The sequence below is a fragment of the Capronia epimyces genome (assembly GCF_000585565.1).
Source record: "Capronia epimyces CBS 606.96 chromosome Unknown aczIQ-supercont1.2, whole genome shotgun sequence".
Lineage (NCBI taxonomy): Eukaryota > Fungi > Ascomycota > Eurotiomycetes > Chaetothyriales > Herpotrichiellaceae > Capronia > Capronia epimyces.
Window position 1 is genome coordinate 419,356 of NW_006912905.1, and position 14,915 is coordinate 434,270.

Genomic DNA, 14,915 nt, shown 5'->3' on the forward strand with positions numbered 1-14,915 from the left:
ACTCAGAAGTGACCAACTAGTCATCCTGCATCTCGATCTATTGTCAGTAGTGCGATGCATTGATCCATGAAGAGAACGACATGCATCAAGCGCCCTCGCAACCTCAGGATATGCAATTCGAATTTCTTTGCTTGATCGGACCCTGACAAGACATCAACCAGCAACACAACTGCTTTTCGATTCCTCGTTTTGCTGGAGCAAACACACCAAATTTGCAATGCCGCCCAAGAATCAGAAGTCTGCCGGAGGGAAGGGCAGGTCGGGAGATGACAGCAAAGAGGAGCCTTTGGCTGCAGTCATTGTGGCTGATAGTTTCGAGACGAGGTTTGCCCCGTTCACGCTGGAGAGACCGAGATGTCTGCTCCCGCTTGCCAATGTGCCCTTGATTGACTACACCCTGGAATATCTTGCTAGTGCCGGTGTACAGCTTGTTTACATCTACCCGGGTGCTCATGCCGATCAGGTGGAAACATATCTTGAAGCGTCTCGCTGGAAGTCGTCCAACTCGCCTTTTGACAGCCTCGCCATCCTGCGATGTATCGCGAGCTCAGTGGGTGATATCATGAGAGATTTGGACCAAAAGCACCTAATCGCCGGTGACTTCATCGTCGTGAGCGGTGATATCGTCTCCAACTTCCCGATCGAACCAGCATTGCGCCAGCACAAGAACCGAAGAGAGAAAGATAAGAATGCCATCATGACCATGATTCTAAGAGAGGCCGGACCGGGTGCCTACGATTACGGGAGTGGGATTGTGCCCACATTCGTCCTCGACCCAACCAAAGATAGATGCCTACACTACGAAGAATCATTCCCCGGCACTCAATTCACCGCCCACATTGATCCAGAGATTCTGAAGTCATCAGAAACCGATGTCAGACAGGATTTGATTGATTGCAGGCTAGACATTTGCACACCAGACGTGCTCAGTCTCTGGTCGGACAATTTCGACAATCAAGCACCTCGAAAGGACTTTCTTTTTGGCGTATTGAAGGATTATGAGTTGAATGGCAAGACAATTCACACATACATTGTCCAGGACCATTATGCCTCGAGGGCTGCCGACTTCTGGTTTTATAATGCAATCTCTCAAGACTTTCAGCGCGGCCTGGTGACATCCCTTGCCGTCGAGAACAATGTTTTTGGCGACACCCACTACCACCGTTCTCAGGGGGGATACGTTGTTGATCGGGCAGTGATTACAGCGAGATCTACCAAACTTGGACCAGGATCTATCGTTGGCCCTGGTAGTAGCATTGGCACTCGTTGTGATATTAAAAACAGTGTGGTTGGTCAACGGTGCCAGATCGGCAAAGGCACAAGCCTTGACGGTGCCTACATCTGGGATGATGCTACCATTGGGAACAATGTCAAAATTTTACGGGCGATCATCGGAAACGAGGCATTTATAGGGGACGGCTGCACCATTGGGGAAGGTGCCCTGATCTCCTATGGTGTCAAAGTAGCACCCGGAACAATTGTACCTGCTGGTTCTAGGATTTGCAACCCGCAGGGGGAACCAGCATACGGGCCGAAGAATGATGCGCTCGTTGGTGGAGATGCAGGTGAAGGCCATGCATATATTGATAATGAAGAGGATGACTACTGGGGTTCGAGGGCGTCCAGACTGATATACGAGAAGCCGGAATTCGCAGCCTCACTATCCACTTTGGACTCCGACCTCTCAGAAGATGAGTTCTCTTCGAAAGGCGGATCAAGAAGTCAAAGCTTTGCGACCTCGATGTCCGATGACGACCCTACTGATAGATTCCAGCATGATACAGTGGCAATTCTTGTACAGCGAATGCAGGAGGGAAAACAAGCGGATGATATGCTCAGCGAACTCATGGGCTTAAGGTTCAGTGGAGGTGCGGACGAGACTCAGGTTCGCAAAGCTGTTGCAGTCGCCTTGATGAAGCATATACACGGCCAGATCGAGTCCGGGGTGTCCCCCGCCGAAGCTACAAGACAAGCTCTCACCGCATACAATACACTCATCCGCAGAAAAGGAGCAGATCAGGCAATCGAAGCGCAGGTGGCATTCCTGCTGGATACTCAGAGGGATCTGACTCGGCGGAGAGAGGGCGGGAAGACGCTCTTGTTCGTGATTAAAGATCTTTATGACCTTGAGATATTTGGCGAGGAAGCATTCGCTGACTGGTGGGCGGACGAAAGATCGAGCAGTGATCCTGACTTGGCTGCAGTCAGGCAACAGAGTGCCCCATTCATCGAATGGCTCGAGAACGCCGAGAGCGAGAGTGAAAGTGAAAGTGGGAGCGAGGAAGAAGACGAATAAAGGCGTGAGCGCAGACGGTCATCTAGACGGTGGCTGCCAGATAGACCGCAAAGGAGCAACGCATCCAGTTTGAGTAGAAGCAGCATACTCAGTCACGTGATAATAGCCGACGGGCACCAGTAGTTGATGACGGGGAAGGATGTCCGGACCGGCCGTGACGCCGCCACCACAGCCATCAGTCATGAACCTGGAACGATTCCGGACGGTCAGTGCCGACTGCCCTGGTTCTAAGCCCTTCTTACACTCTCTTACACTCAACCAATTGTCCTTCTCCCTTGCGTGCCTTCATATGTGGTTCTACACTTCGTGATTGAAACCACTGCCTGCCCCTGGCCTTCGAGCGAGTCCGTGCACCTGTTCGCCCATTCAGGGAACCCCGTCACCGTCTCGAGATCAGGATCACTCCGTACCATCTCTACCCGCAGCCTGTCGTCTCATCTGGAGACACAGCTGCCGTTACCACGAGCCACGACGAAACCTCAAGCGAAGAAAAGAAAGGCCGAGGAGTGCGTCAGTGACGCGTTGAGACAAGACTCTCTGAAATCCCACAGGACATCCTTCACCCGGGTACAGGGTCCCTCGACCCCCATTACAGAGCACGGCTCGCCGTCCTTGCGGGAGATGGACTCTGAAGATGAGTTCATGTCTGAGCCGCCTAGCGGTGATGAGATCGATTTCGATGAAGGCACACAAGATAGTGATATCGGGAGCCTAAGTGGTGGTACGTGGATCTTGCACAACCCCCATACGAGACCCCTCTCTAAGATACATGCGCTGACAAATGATAGACTTTGATCATGATCATGATAATGGATTCGGCTACGAAAAGGACATCCTTGCAAACCCACAGAAACCCTACGAAGTCGATTACAGAATCCTAAGTCCCAAAGATATACACTCCCACCAAGAACGTCAGTTTAATGAAGTGTCTTCAATCATAGAACTACCGCCTGAACAAGCCGCAATCCTCCTACGCTACATGAGATGGAACAAAGAGAAACTGATTGAATCCTACATGGATAACCCCGAACAAGTCCTCGAGGCTGCAGGCTTGGGTCCAACATTGGCAGCGTCACCAAAAACAAAGACTGTAAAGGGCTTTACATGCGAGATTTGTTATGAAGATGACCCCACGATGCAAACGTACGCTATGAAGTGTGGTCACCGATATTGCGTCGGCTGCTACTCTCACTATCTGACGCAGAAAGTTAAAGAGGAAGGTGAAGCTGCCAGAATCGAATGTCCTTTCGACGGTTGTCATCGTATTGTGGATTCCAAATCCTTGAAGTTACTGGTCGACCCGAGCATTCAGGACCGATACGAAGTGCTCCTTACCAGAACCTATGTGGATGACAAAGATAACCTGAAGTGGTGTCCGGCGCCAGAGTGTGAATATGCTGTGGAGTGTGCGGTCAAGAAGCGCGATCTGAATCACATCGTCCCAACAGTTCGATGCGCATATGACCACAGTTTTTGCTTTGGATGCTCCCTATCGGATCATCGTCCAGCTCCTTGTTCTCTGGTCAAGCAATGGCTGAAGAAGTGCGAGGATGATTCGGAAACCTCCAACTGGATCTCCGCCAACACGAAGGAATGTCCCAAGTGTAGGTCGACCATCGAGAAGAATGGAGGCTGCAACCATATGACTTGTCGGAAATGCAAGCACGAGTTTTGTTGGATGTGTATGGGCCCCTGGTCCGAACATGGAACAAGCTGGTACAACTGCAATCGATTTGAAGAGAAGTCCGGAGCCGACGCACGCGATGCCCAGGCACGTTCCCGACATTCCCTCGAACGATACCTGCATTACTACAATCGCTACGCTAACCACGAACAATCTGCCAAGTTGGACAAGGACTTGTGGATCAAAACGGAGAAGAAAATGACCAGCCTCCAAACGCAGTCAAACATGTCCTGGATCGAGGTACAGTTCCTTGACACCGCATCCAAGGCCCTGCAAGCTTGCCGCCAGACTTTAAAATGGACCTATGCGTTCGCCTTTTACCTACAACGAAACAACATGACCGAGATCTTTGAGGACAACCAGAAAGACCTGGAGATGGCTGTTGAGAATCTCAGCCAAATGTTTGAGAAGCCAGTAAATGAACTTGGCAGCCTGAAGGTTGAGATCCTGGACAAAACGACCTATTGCAACCGCAGACGCGAAATCTTGCTCAGCGACACAGCGGAGAATTTGAAGAAAGGTACGGGATGCACGAGCTTGGTGTGAGGCAATGCTGACATTTTTTTGTAGACCAGTGGAAGTTCATCGTTGACTTGTGATTTACTCCGAGAAGATCAGTATTGTGCAAAGTTGACCAAGGCAGTCGGTGCGTTTCATATCAGATAGCAAGGCGTTTATCAGCGACGGGCTATTTGGATGCATAGTCGTGAGAATGGCACTTCAAATCGGGGAGCTTTACACTTGATGACAGGACACTGGACTGTAGACGGCGTTGAAGGCATAAGGAGGTTGAGAATTCATTTGTGCAGGAGTATCCGTCCTCTTTACCAGCAAGCTGTGTGGCCATCACGACTGGAGCCGATGTTGAACAGAGCAAGGAGATTACCAAGAATGGGAAATGCAAATATTGCCCATTATTATTCCCTGGGGCTGAATGTTCCACTCAGTGCATAAAACGCTACCAGTGATCTTATGCACGGAACCTTAGGCAACTAACCCCAGGAGACGCTCTGCGTCCATGCTAAGACCGTGGAAACCTACTATTACAGGATCGATGTATGGGATGCTAGGCGGGCAAGTTGCTCAGCATCGAAAAACTTTTTAAAAGACACTCCGGCGTTACTGTGACTTGGGGGTCGGACGGAAAGGTCAGGAAACCCAAGAGTCACTGTCACCGTTTATGTAGCGAGCCCAAGCCAGATTGAGAGAACACCAGCGAGGTCGGAGGGCTCCCCTGGAACTACCAGCCGGGGAGGCCGCGGAGGGAAGCGAGTGGTGGCGCCGCGGGCTCCTAAGGCTTGTGTGGCACTGTGGCAGCCAGCAAAGCGTCATGATTGACGGGAGCCAGCCAGTAACCACTCTTTTAGCTAAGGTCTAACCCTGCCAAAAGTTATCCGTAGCACGGTGAACAAATTCTCGAGAGGCGGCGGATCTGATTGTCCTGCGCAGGCCTCGCCGTGTCTCTGACTGCCATTGCATCGGCTACTAGTTTCCCCTTAGCCAGCCCTCTCTCTCTCTATTGATCTCCTCTCCTCCGCGAATCTCTGACTGCAACCGAGAGAGATTCCGATCGGAACTGCAGCTGTGCTGTGGGCGACACCGTCTTCGTCGCCGCCCCCGGGAGAAAGAGAGCGATCCATACAACTCCAATCGTGGCGGCGTCAGCCAAATTCCCAGCGGCGTTGCCCGCGGCGAATATGGCACTATCGAGCAGCCCAGATGCAGTACCTGGCGAAGAGTTCGAGTATGTGGTGTCTCTGCAGCAGTTCCGGAGTGAACGGCCCGGTATTGATACTTTTGCAGATACGAAGCTCTGCCTCCGAACTATGGCCTGGGACATAACATGTTGGCCGGTGCATTCGCTGGCATTGCGGTGCGTAACCCCAAGAGGTTACCATGATGTCCGTTCAGGAAGCTGATAGCATTGCAGGAACACACTGTGATGTATCCGGTGGACTTAATGAAAGTATGACAACCTCTCCCGCACACTGACCAGGAAGTGGCTCATTGAGATTGTTTCTAGACACGGATGCAAATCATAAACCCTTCGGCCGGTGGCCTCTACACAGGTCTATCTCACGCAGTATCTACAATATACCGAATAGAAGGTCTGAGGACGTTATGGAGAGGTGTGACAAGCGTGATAGTCGGAGCAGGTGTGCATCATCCAAGAGCTGCAGACATATACAGACATGACTGACTTCTCGTCCAGGTCCTGCTCACGCTGTGTATTTTGGCACGTATGAAGTTATCAAAGAGATGGCCGGTGGAAACCGAGCAGATGGGAAGCATCACCCCTTTGCTGCTGGTACGAAGCTTTGGAAGTCATTCTCGGTTGAAGCGGATGCTAATGCGTAGTTCACAGCGGCCAGCGGAGCCTGCGCAACAATTACAAGTGATGCTCTGATGAATCCCTTTGATGGTGCGACCCGAGACACGAGCTGCCGCATAGAAGAATGATCACTAACACTCTGCAGTTGTCAAACAGAGAATGCAAGTCCACGGTTCGACATATCGATCAATCACACACTGCGCTCGTTCAATCATCCAAACCGAAGGATTCTCGGCCTTTTACTTGTCCTACCCGACGACGTTGTGCATGACGGTGCCATTCACGGCGACTCAATTCATGGCCTACGAGTCGTTGTCCAAGGTCATGAATCCGCGGAAAGAGTATGACCCGATTACACATTGCGTGGCTGGTGGCTTGGCTGGCGCGGTCGCTGCCGGTCTCACCACCCCGCTCGACGTGATCAAGACTTTGCTACAGACACGAGGACTCAGTCAGCAGGATGAGATTCGAAATGTACGAGGACTAGTCCATGCCGCCGCCATCATCAAAAAGGAGTTTGGGTGGCGTGGCTTCATGAGGGGCTGGCGACCACGGATCATCACCACCATGCCAAGCACAGCCATCTGTTGGTAAGGCGCCCGTTGGAGATTTCTGGAGGTCGTGGCTAAATATACCCCTCTAGGTCATCGTATGAAATGGCGAAGGCATACTTCAAGCGCACTTTACGGGAGGAGCAGATGGCACATACCAGCAAGCTCTGAGGAACTGCACTGCTGAAACTCGGTTTCCGAATATTCTTGCCTTGCGGCATACCTACCGGCCGAGAGGTGGCAGGCCGAATCCCTTCATTCTCGGTCGAACTTCTCGGCTTAATGAAGATACCCATGTTTCTGCGCCCGAACACTGCACGACATCCGCACTGCAACTGGTGTTTGTGGGGGCGCCTTATGCCCGGCCTTGGTTTTGAGAGCGGCGGCGGCCATCTGCATGCGAAAGGCGTTCTAAATCGGAGAGACCAGCGCTCTGGCGCTTGTTATGCCAGATGGGCACAGTAAGGGGTTGGATACTACTGTATATCTATCACAAAAGGGACAGCTTGAGCGCCTATCACTTTTTCTTTCTTGTTCAGTCATCTGATAGACAGAGGGATCAGCAATGAAAAAGGGCGCCACTGTGCCGGGTTAATGTGGTCGTTTGCACGAGTTACAAAAGACGACAGGACAATTGTTAATCTAGTGTATTCTTGCAGCTCAGCAGTGTGAGCTCGTCCTCCAAAACGTCGACCTCGAGATAGAGTAGATCCCATATTCATGTGGCTGTCACGGGCGCCTGAGTTGGAGGCTGGAAGCCGCAGAGGCAGCCCAAATGGGTGACGTAGTGGAACGGGCTGTGTTGTGTTTGAACTCAGCTGTATGCCTTCTTCGACACACTCCCGACAAGTCACTCCAGTTATGTTTTGAGGCGCAGACTTGCAATTCGCACGAGAGTAAACGAGGTCAACACTGCATCGTCCCTCTCATCGAGACGAGTATGTTCCTACGAGATACACTGAGCAATCATGATGCGGAGCAAACCAGCCTCATCAATGCAAAAAACCTATGATGAGTGCTATCTTCAATGCTCCACTGCCGTTTTCTTTGAAGGCCAGGTACACTCCCTCCCCGTCTTCTGTGCATCGGCCGTTCGCTCACTGTCTTCTGTTTTGCAGGGTAACGAGGCGGAGGCGCTGCGTTCCTGGAAATCTGCGCTAGACCAGATCAACTACTACAAAGCCTACAAACTCCCGTTCAATTATACACCCAAGTCAGAAATTGAAAAAGCGCTGTACGAGTCACTGCGAGAACTCGAGAGACAATGTAAAGAGCGTGTCGACCTCCTGGAAGCGCTTAAGCGGAGCCGACAGGATCTTGGGCAGGATTCACCCAGCGAGGAGAAGTCAGACCATGGTGGCAGGAAGCGCCTAGAAAAAAATAGAGGTGCTCCAGAGACAATGACTGATAAACAAGGCTCATGGCTCGGAGACGAGACCATACCTCCAATGCAAATGTCAGAACTTCCCAGCGCTACGCCAACAATACCTACGCGGCCGCCATTAGCGAGCAGCCGGAGCAGTGAGACTACAGGGAAGAAGACGAGTTCTAAACCACGCTCCTCCCCCTTTGCCGCACCTCCGACGCTGGCTGTCCCCCCCAGCAAAGTATCACGCAGCCCAAGTCCAGACCATGGCAGCAGGAAGACCATGCGGACGACACTGCGCAGCGAGAAGAAGGGGTTTAGGCAGTACCGCTCTGCTCCGAACCGCGACAGAATGCCAGAGACGATGAAAGCAGCAGGCCTGGCGTGGGAAGCGCAGCCCCGGAGAGACTCCCAGATAAGCACTCGGCCGGATTCAGACCCGACAATAGAAGCCAGACTGAGTGCCACTGCGGCCCGACGGAGTATTGACCAAGAGGCCACCGTAAGATACGACGAGCACAGAAGATCGAACCCTCCCACACTGGGGGTTCCCGAAGTCCTTCCCCAGCAAGTCTGGCGCGATATTTCACACCCTACCTACGGCCAGCCGTCACTGCAAAAGTCTATGGACAGTTTGAGATTGAGCTCCGAGTCCGTTCCAAATTTGATAGACTTGGATCCGGATTCAGACAGACCGCCACCGCCACCCCTTCATTCCCCATCACCCGGATATGTTGCCGCCAAATCGAGAACGATTTCTTCTCCGGGCTTTCCCAAGGCACCCGACATTCTATATCGAAAAGAGTATCCGGCACGGACATCAAAAGTGTCACAACCCCTCACCAACAATTTCCTGGAGAGATCGTATGCACGCACCACTTCCAGTACCAGTGTGCCAGGTGTCGCCCGCAAGCCCGTTGCCAATCCAAGGCCGAGTCGGGAAGTGAGGGGTCGATCCCCTCTCAGGAGGGATGGAAATACTGACAGCGAGGATGAAGCCCTGAAGAGAGATTTCGACAAAAATCGACGACCTCGAGCCGGGCGGGCACAAAGTGCTAACACGATCACTCCACCATCTACTGATGTCGAGTCCTTGGAAGGCGATGGCTCAACGTCGGCAGAGGAAAAGCGGATTGCGAGAATTCTGGAACAGCTACCGAAGGGGTTGGACGAGAATGCAGCCAAACAGATACTGAATGAAATTGTGGTCAAGGGAGACGAGGTCCATTGGGACGACGTCGCAGGTTTAGACGCCGCAAAGAAGGCTCTAAAAGAGGCGGTGGTGTATCCTTTTCTGAGGCCAGATCTCTTTATGGGGCTGCGAGAACCCGCTCGTGGGATGCTTCTATTCGGACCGCCCGGGACGGGTAAAACCATGCTTGCGCGGGCGGTGGCGACTGAGAGTAGAAGCACTTTTTTCGCCATCAGTGCAGGGAGCCTGACGAGCAAATGGCATGGCGAGTCGGAGAAGCTGGTGCGGGCGTTATTTGCGATGGCGAAAGCCTTGGCCCCAAGTATCATCTTTGTGGATGAGATTGACTCTTTGCTCAGCACCCGGAGTGGAGCGAGCGAGCATGAAGCATCGCGACGGAGCAAGACCGAATTCCTAATCCAGTGGTCGGACTTGCAAAGGGCGGCAGCAGGTAAGGACACGATAATTGGAGACGCTAGTCGCGTTTTGGTTCTGGCAGCGACGAATTGCCCATGGGACATCGATGAGGCAGCGCGACGTCGGTTTGTAAGGCGGCAGTACATTCCCTTGCCGGAAGCGGAGACCAGAGAAATCCAGATTCGGACCTTGCTCGGACACCAGAAGCACGACCTTGGGGACGAAGACATCCAGCGGTTGGTGGAGTTGACAGAGGGTAAGTGCTGGGTCCCTGGCCACGACACTGTTCGAAGCAGAAAACTAACGTGGCATAGGATATTCAGGGTCTGACATCACGGCACTCGCGAAAGACGCCGCTATGGGGCCTCTGCGCAATCTGGGAGAGGCCTTGTTGTACACGCCCAAGGAGCAGATCCGACCCATTTGCATGGAGGATTTCGAAGCCAGTCTGGCCAGCATCCGCCCCAGTGTAAGCAAGAAAGGCCTGGAAGAGTTTGAGAAGTGGGCACAGGATTTTGGGGAGCGAGGTGGATAGGAGGCGAAACTGTGTACGGAGTATCCGTACTGGTCACAGATTACTCGAACAATTCGCGTGGGGGGAAGACGATACGTTCGACGGGCTTTTGGAAAGGAAATGGCATGGCATGGCATGGATCACCACATGGCGTCTGGGGGAACGGGACGCAGCTCCGATAACATAGAGATACCGAGGAAAACTAGGATTGACGATGACACCAAACTACCGCATTTTATACTGGATGGACAATCGAAGATTAGGTATGGATGGTGATGACACGGATGAGGATGAGAGCACTTATGTAAGCAAGGCTGAGGCTGTGGCTGTCGGACAACAAGGCTGAGAACAGGCAAAGGCCAAGCGGAATGGAGCGTGCGCCGTCTGTCATAAATGTCCTCCTTTCTCTCTTCTCTTAGCGATCCCATTAGGGCCTCCATGAGGACCTCTCGTGTGCACGTTTTCCCCTATGTCAAGGCCGTCTGATTTCCCACTCCTATATTTCATGTTCGCCAGCTCTGTGCAGCACTGCATGAGTGCGCAGACGCAGACGCAGGCACAAACGGGGAGCCACAGACTGCGCAAGAGTGAGGTCCATAAGCATCCCACTCCCTCTGTTGTCCGTCACACACAAGTGGATGATGCGCCAGGGGTTGCATGACCGTTCGAGCTGATATAACACCGTGACATTATGCCATCGGTCAGAGAAACCCGCTGCTGTTGTCGTCGGACGGCAATTTGGTTGAAACGGAAACACGATCAAGTGGCTGGGTGCGATCGTGTACCTGAAGCAAGCCGCAACTTTGAAGGCTTATTATTTGAGGATGGACAGAGAAGGCGTCACCTAGACCGCGGCGGGACTCGACGGAAGGGTATTTATCTTGACAGAGGTGGGCACTGATGGCGATGGTGACAGTGACAGCGACAGTGATGGGACGGGAGCTTTACCTTGGTTGGTCTTTGACTCACATGGCAACCAGCGAGCGGAGCGACACAGTGGCCAGCAGGGAGTTTGAAGGTGGCGATGATGATGGCGATGGCGACGGCGATAGTGATAACTGGCACTGACACTGATGATGATGAGAAGAAATGAGGATGATGAAGTTGGTGACGCGAGTCTGTCATTTCTCAATTGTCCTCAATCCGGCCTGGGTCTGCTGCCGCTCCTTCTTGACTGGGTGAAACGCCATGACTGCTCGCACCGGTGCAGAGTGCAGAGTGCAGAGTGCAGAGTGCAGAGTGCAGAGTGCAGAGTGCAGAGTGCAGAGTATCTAACAAAGCAGACAACTTGGCTGCGCAGCTGATCATCCGTCTACAGATTCAGATTCACATTTACATCGGCCGTCGACTCCTCCTTCGTCCCGTTGTCGCCCGCCCGCGGCATCGCGTGAGCCACGATCGCAGTCGCGGTCGCGTGTATGTGAATTCTACTGGTACCTACGACGATGGCTTCACATACCTGTCACCAACATTCCTTTTCTGCGCTGCGCCAAAACAGCATTCCTTGTATACACACGCTCTCGCCTCTTTCTCACTCTATCCCCGGCCACCACTCCACCAACGTTCTCCACACCTTCCATCGCGCTCGCTCTCTACCGCGCTCTTGACAGTGAGTTCTCGATCCTTCGCAATACAAGATGCTTGCTGTTCTGTCCGTGCGCAGTCTCTGTCTCTGCAGCTCGCCGTTCGCGGCTACCACAAGGCTTTGAGACGCGTCCGATATTCGCTGCATCATCGATCGCACCCTCCTCCTCCTCCTCCGTCCGTTTTCTCTCTCTCCTCCCACATCACATTCCTGTTGCTCCAGAAGCGGCGAGCAAGACGAGGCCAGACCAGTCCGCCATTGTCTGTGCATTGTTCTCGGTCGCCCTGGTCAACAAAGATGCTTGTCGCTCGGCTACTATTTAAGCCCCAAGTGACAGCGCATGGACCAGCGAGCACTGACTGGCAATCTCCCTCTCCCTTCCCCCATATCCTCCACCCACCTGTCTGCTCTGCCAACAGCGTATCGCCCCGTCGACACCACGAGCTATAGCACTGGACCACGTTGTTTCTGCCCCTGTCCCGCATACACCTTCATAGACCGCTGGTTGGTAACACACTGCTCACTTTTTGTTCTTCTTTGCGCCAGATAGGATCCGACACTCCTTTGGTTGATCACCTCCTCACATTCGTTAGCCCCAGATCATGAAGGCAATCGTCTTTGGACTCGCTGCCTTGGGTGCGCAACTTGGAAAGGCTGTTCCTCATGGTAGGTTGAAAAAGTTCTATATCGCTTGAATCAACACTAACACATACAAGGCAACAATCAACACCATCGACTTCACTTGCGCCATGAGTTGACCGACTACGCTACAGTCACGGACATTGTCACCATCACCGCCCCTAATGCTGTCGTTTGGGTCGACCAATACAACAACATCATCTCCACCGAGTATCGCGGTGTCGCAACTCCAACAACTACGGCCTCAAACAGTGTGGTCCCTGTTGCGTCCATCCTTACTTCTACTACTCCCAATGTCCCCGCCAGCAGCACGTTGTCCCCTTCGGAGACCTATGCTCCAACTTCTGCCCCTTCCATCTTGTCTTCATCCAACTATGTCTCCTCGAATTGGGCATCCTCCAGCCTGATCTCGTCAACTTCTCCAGCAGCTTCAAATCCCATCTCAGACTCTACTACTGCTATACCCTCATCTGATACGAGTGGTGGAGGCACCGGCGGCGACAAGATCTCTCAGCATATTGATACCGCCTCTGCTCAGTTCAGCGGATTTGGAATCTGCTACGAGCTCATTGGTGATTCCGGATGCAAGGACCAAGGAAGCCTCGATTCCGATTTTGCTGCTCTAGCGAGCCAGGGATACACCAAAGTCCGCACTTATGACATTGGCTGCAACCTCGGGACTGCAGCTGCAGCTGCCGCAGCTCAAGGACTCCAGCTTATTATCGGTCTTAACAGTATTGGCAACGTCGCCAACGACATCACCACGCTGGTCAGCATGATAAGTGGTAACTGGAGCCCCATCGACACCGTGGTCATTGGCAATGAGGTTGTCAACAATGGTGGTGATGCAGGTTCGGTGGTTGCCGCAATTGCTGTCGCCCGCCCTATACTCTCAGCTGCCGGCTTCTCCAAGAATGTCGTGACAGTAGACACATTCAACGCGCATGAACTTCACCCTGAACTGTGTCAAGCTTCAGACTATTGTGCGGCCAACGCCCATGCCTTCTTCGATCCCAACACCAGCGCCGATGGGGCAGGAAAGTTTGTCACGAATGCTGCCGCCGCAGTTGCCAAAATTGCCAATGGAAAGCCAGTCATCATCACCGAGTCTGGCTGGCCATGGCAAGGCTCGCCAAATGGTCTGGCTGTTCCGTCGCCTGCAAATCAACAAACCGCCATCAATAGTCTCAACACTGCCTTCAATGGCAATCCTGGTGGCTTGTTTCTGTTCCAGGCATACGACGCGACTTATAAAGCGCCAGGTCCTCTTGGAGTTGAGCAGTTCTTTGGCATCTACGGTCATTAAATGACGAACGTGTCAGCAATACCTGGAGTCGCAATTTCGATTCATCCAAGGCTGGTCTTGAGTGCACAACATCATTGTCCTGCTTGGGAACATCCCAGACCTGAGGACAGTGGATTTTCAGCCTCTACATAGCGGCGGCGTTACTGGCAGCATCTTGTTCAACCGGGTTCGGAAATCCACAACCATCTCCTTGATTGTACAGAGTCTAACAGACCTTACCCTTTCTTTCCGAACAAAGAACATCCGCATGATACCCCTTGTTTTTCAGTTTATTGCCCTTCAATCACCGGACTTTCTCCAACTCTACACCAGCACTGGCCGAGACGGAACCCCACCTGACCAAGATCAATTTTGTTATACCATCGCCTTCTACTCGGAAATGGGCAAGCACACTCGACTCGAAAGGGAGGCCAGCAATGAGATCCAGATGGAATATTTTTCGAGACAGGCATTGTCATCTGGGATAGACTCAGCCGTGGAGTGAACGGTGTACCCCTCAGATGGCGACGACCCGAGGCTGGATAAGAAAGAGCCTGGGCTTTTGTCCTCGTGTGCGCACAAAAATGAACTGCCACGCGAGTGGATGGAATCTACCTGCCCTTTCGCAGATTCCGGAGTCCCGACATTGGGGCCTAGATAGCCGAGCTAGCTACGTACCAAGATGATGAGCAGTGTCCTTTCTTACCATCCGCAAGTGCCTCTTTGATCCTTGAATGCTCCCGACACCTCTTCTATCCCCCTGCTGTTGGACAAGAAGATCCTTGACTACACTTGCAACCCTTCAAGTTCTTGCACACACGTGAGATTAGCCCCTAATCCGTCGGTCGTCAGGTCATTCAATGACAAATAGTGGATGGTTTAGTTATAATATGCGACACCACCGAATCTAGGAAACACTCCTGCCATTCCCTGCCCCTGCGCCAATACTAGTCTTTTCGTGGTACAAGTACTCTGTACAGTGCACCCCTTGCCCTTGCCCTAACCTGGGGTAATGATTCCCTCACCATCTCATTGACGTTGTCTCCAACGCCAT

General features: G+C 52.6%; 5 protein-coding genes across 5 annotated transcripts; all 5 read left to right on the plus strand.

The window, feature by feature from the left end:
• Positions 1-217: 217 nt before the first annotated feature.
• A1O3_01978 (uncharacterized protein) lies at positions 218-2,296 on the plus strand (the record flags this gene model as incomplete). The annotated part of the gene is made up of 1 exon (XM_007732121.1): positions 218-2,296. One exon carries the CDS (start codon positions 218-220, stop codon positions 2,294-2,296), a length of 2,079 nt encoding a protein of 692 aa, XP_007730311.1.
• A 621-nt stretch (positions 2,297-2,917) lies between these two features.
• On the plus strand, positions 2,918-4,526 carry A1O3_01979 (ubiquitin-conjugating enzyme E2, other; the record flags this gene model as incomplete). Its single annotated transcript, XM_007732122.1, has 2 exons — positions 2,918-3,017; positions 3,085-4,526. The coding sequence occupies 2 exons, from the start codon at positions 2,918-2,920 to the stop codon at positions 4,524-4,526; spliced, it is 1,542 nt and encodes a 513-aa protein (XP_007730312.1).
• Positions 4,527-5,677: 1,151 nt separating this feature from the next.
• A1O3_01980 (solute carrier family 25, member 46) lies at positions 5,678-7,034 on the plus strand (the record flags this gene model as incomplete). The annotated part of the gene is made up of 8 exons (XM_007732123.1): positions 5,678-5,724; positions 5,784-5,853; positions 5,911-5,946; positions 6,004-6,136; positions 6,193-6,288; positions 6,346-6,402; positions 6,458-6,902; positions 6,956-7,034. The coding sequence occupies 8 exons, from the start codon at positions 5,678-5,680 to the stop codon at positions 7,032-7,034; spliced, it is 963 nt and encodes a 320-aa protein (XP_007730313.1).
• Positions 7,035-7,831: 797 nt separating this feature from the next.
• A1O3_01981 (adenosinetriphosphatase) lies at positions 7,832-10,373 on the plus strand (the record flags this gene model as incomplete). The annotated part of the gene is made up of 3 exons (XM_007732124.1): positions 7,832-7,921; positions 7,982-10,094; positions 10,153-10,373. 3 exons carry the CDS (start codon positions 7,832-7,834, stop codon positions 10,371-10,373), a joined length of 2,424 nt encoding a protein of 807 aa, XP_007730314.1.
• A 2,166-nt stretch (positions 10,374-12,539) lies between these two features.
• Positions 12,540-13,882, plus strand: A1O3_01982 (uncharacterized protein; the record flags this gene model as incomplete). Its single annotated transcript, XM_007732125.1, has 2 exons — positions 12,540-12,603; positions 12,654-13,882. 2 exons carry the CDS (start codon positions 12,540-12,542, stop codon positions 13,880-13,882), a joined length of 1,293 nt encoding a protein of 430 aa, XP_007730315.1.
• Positions 13,883-14,915: the final 1,033 nt, after the last annotated feature.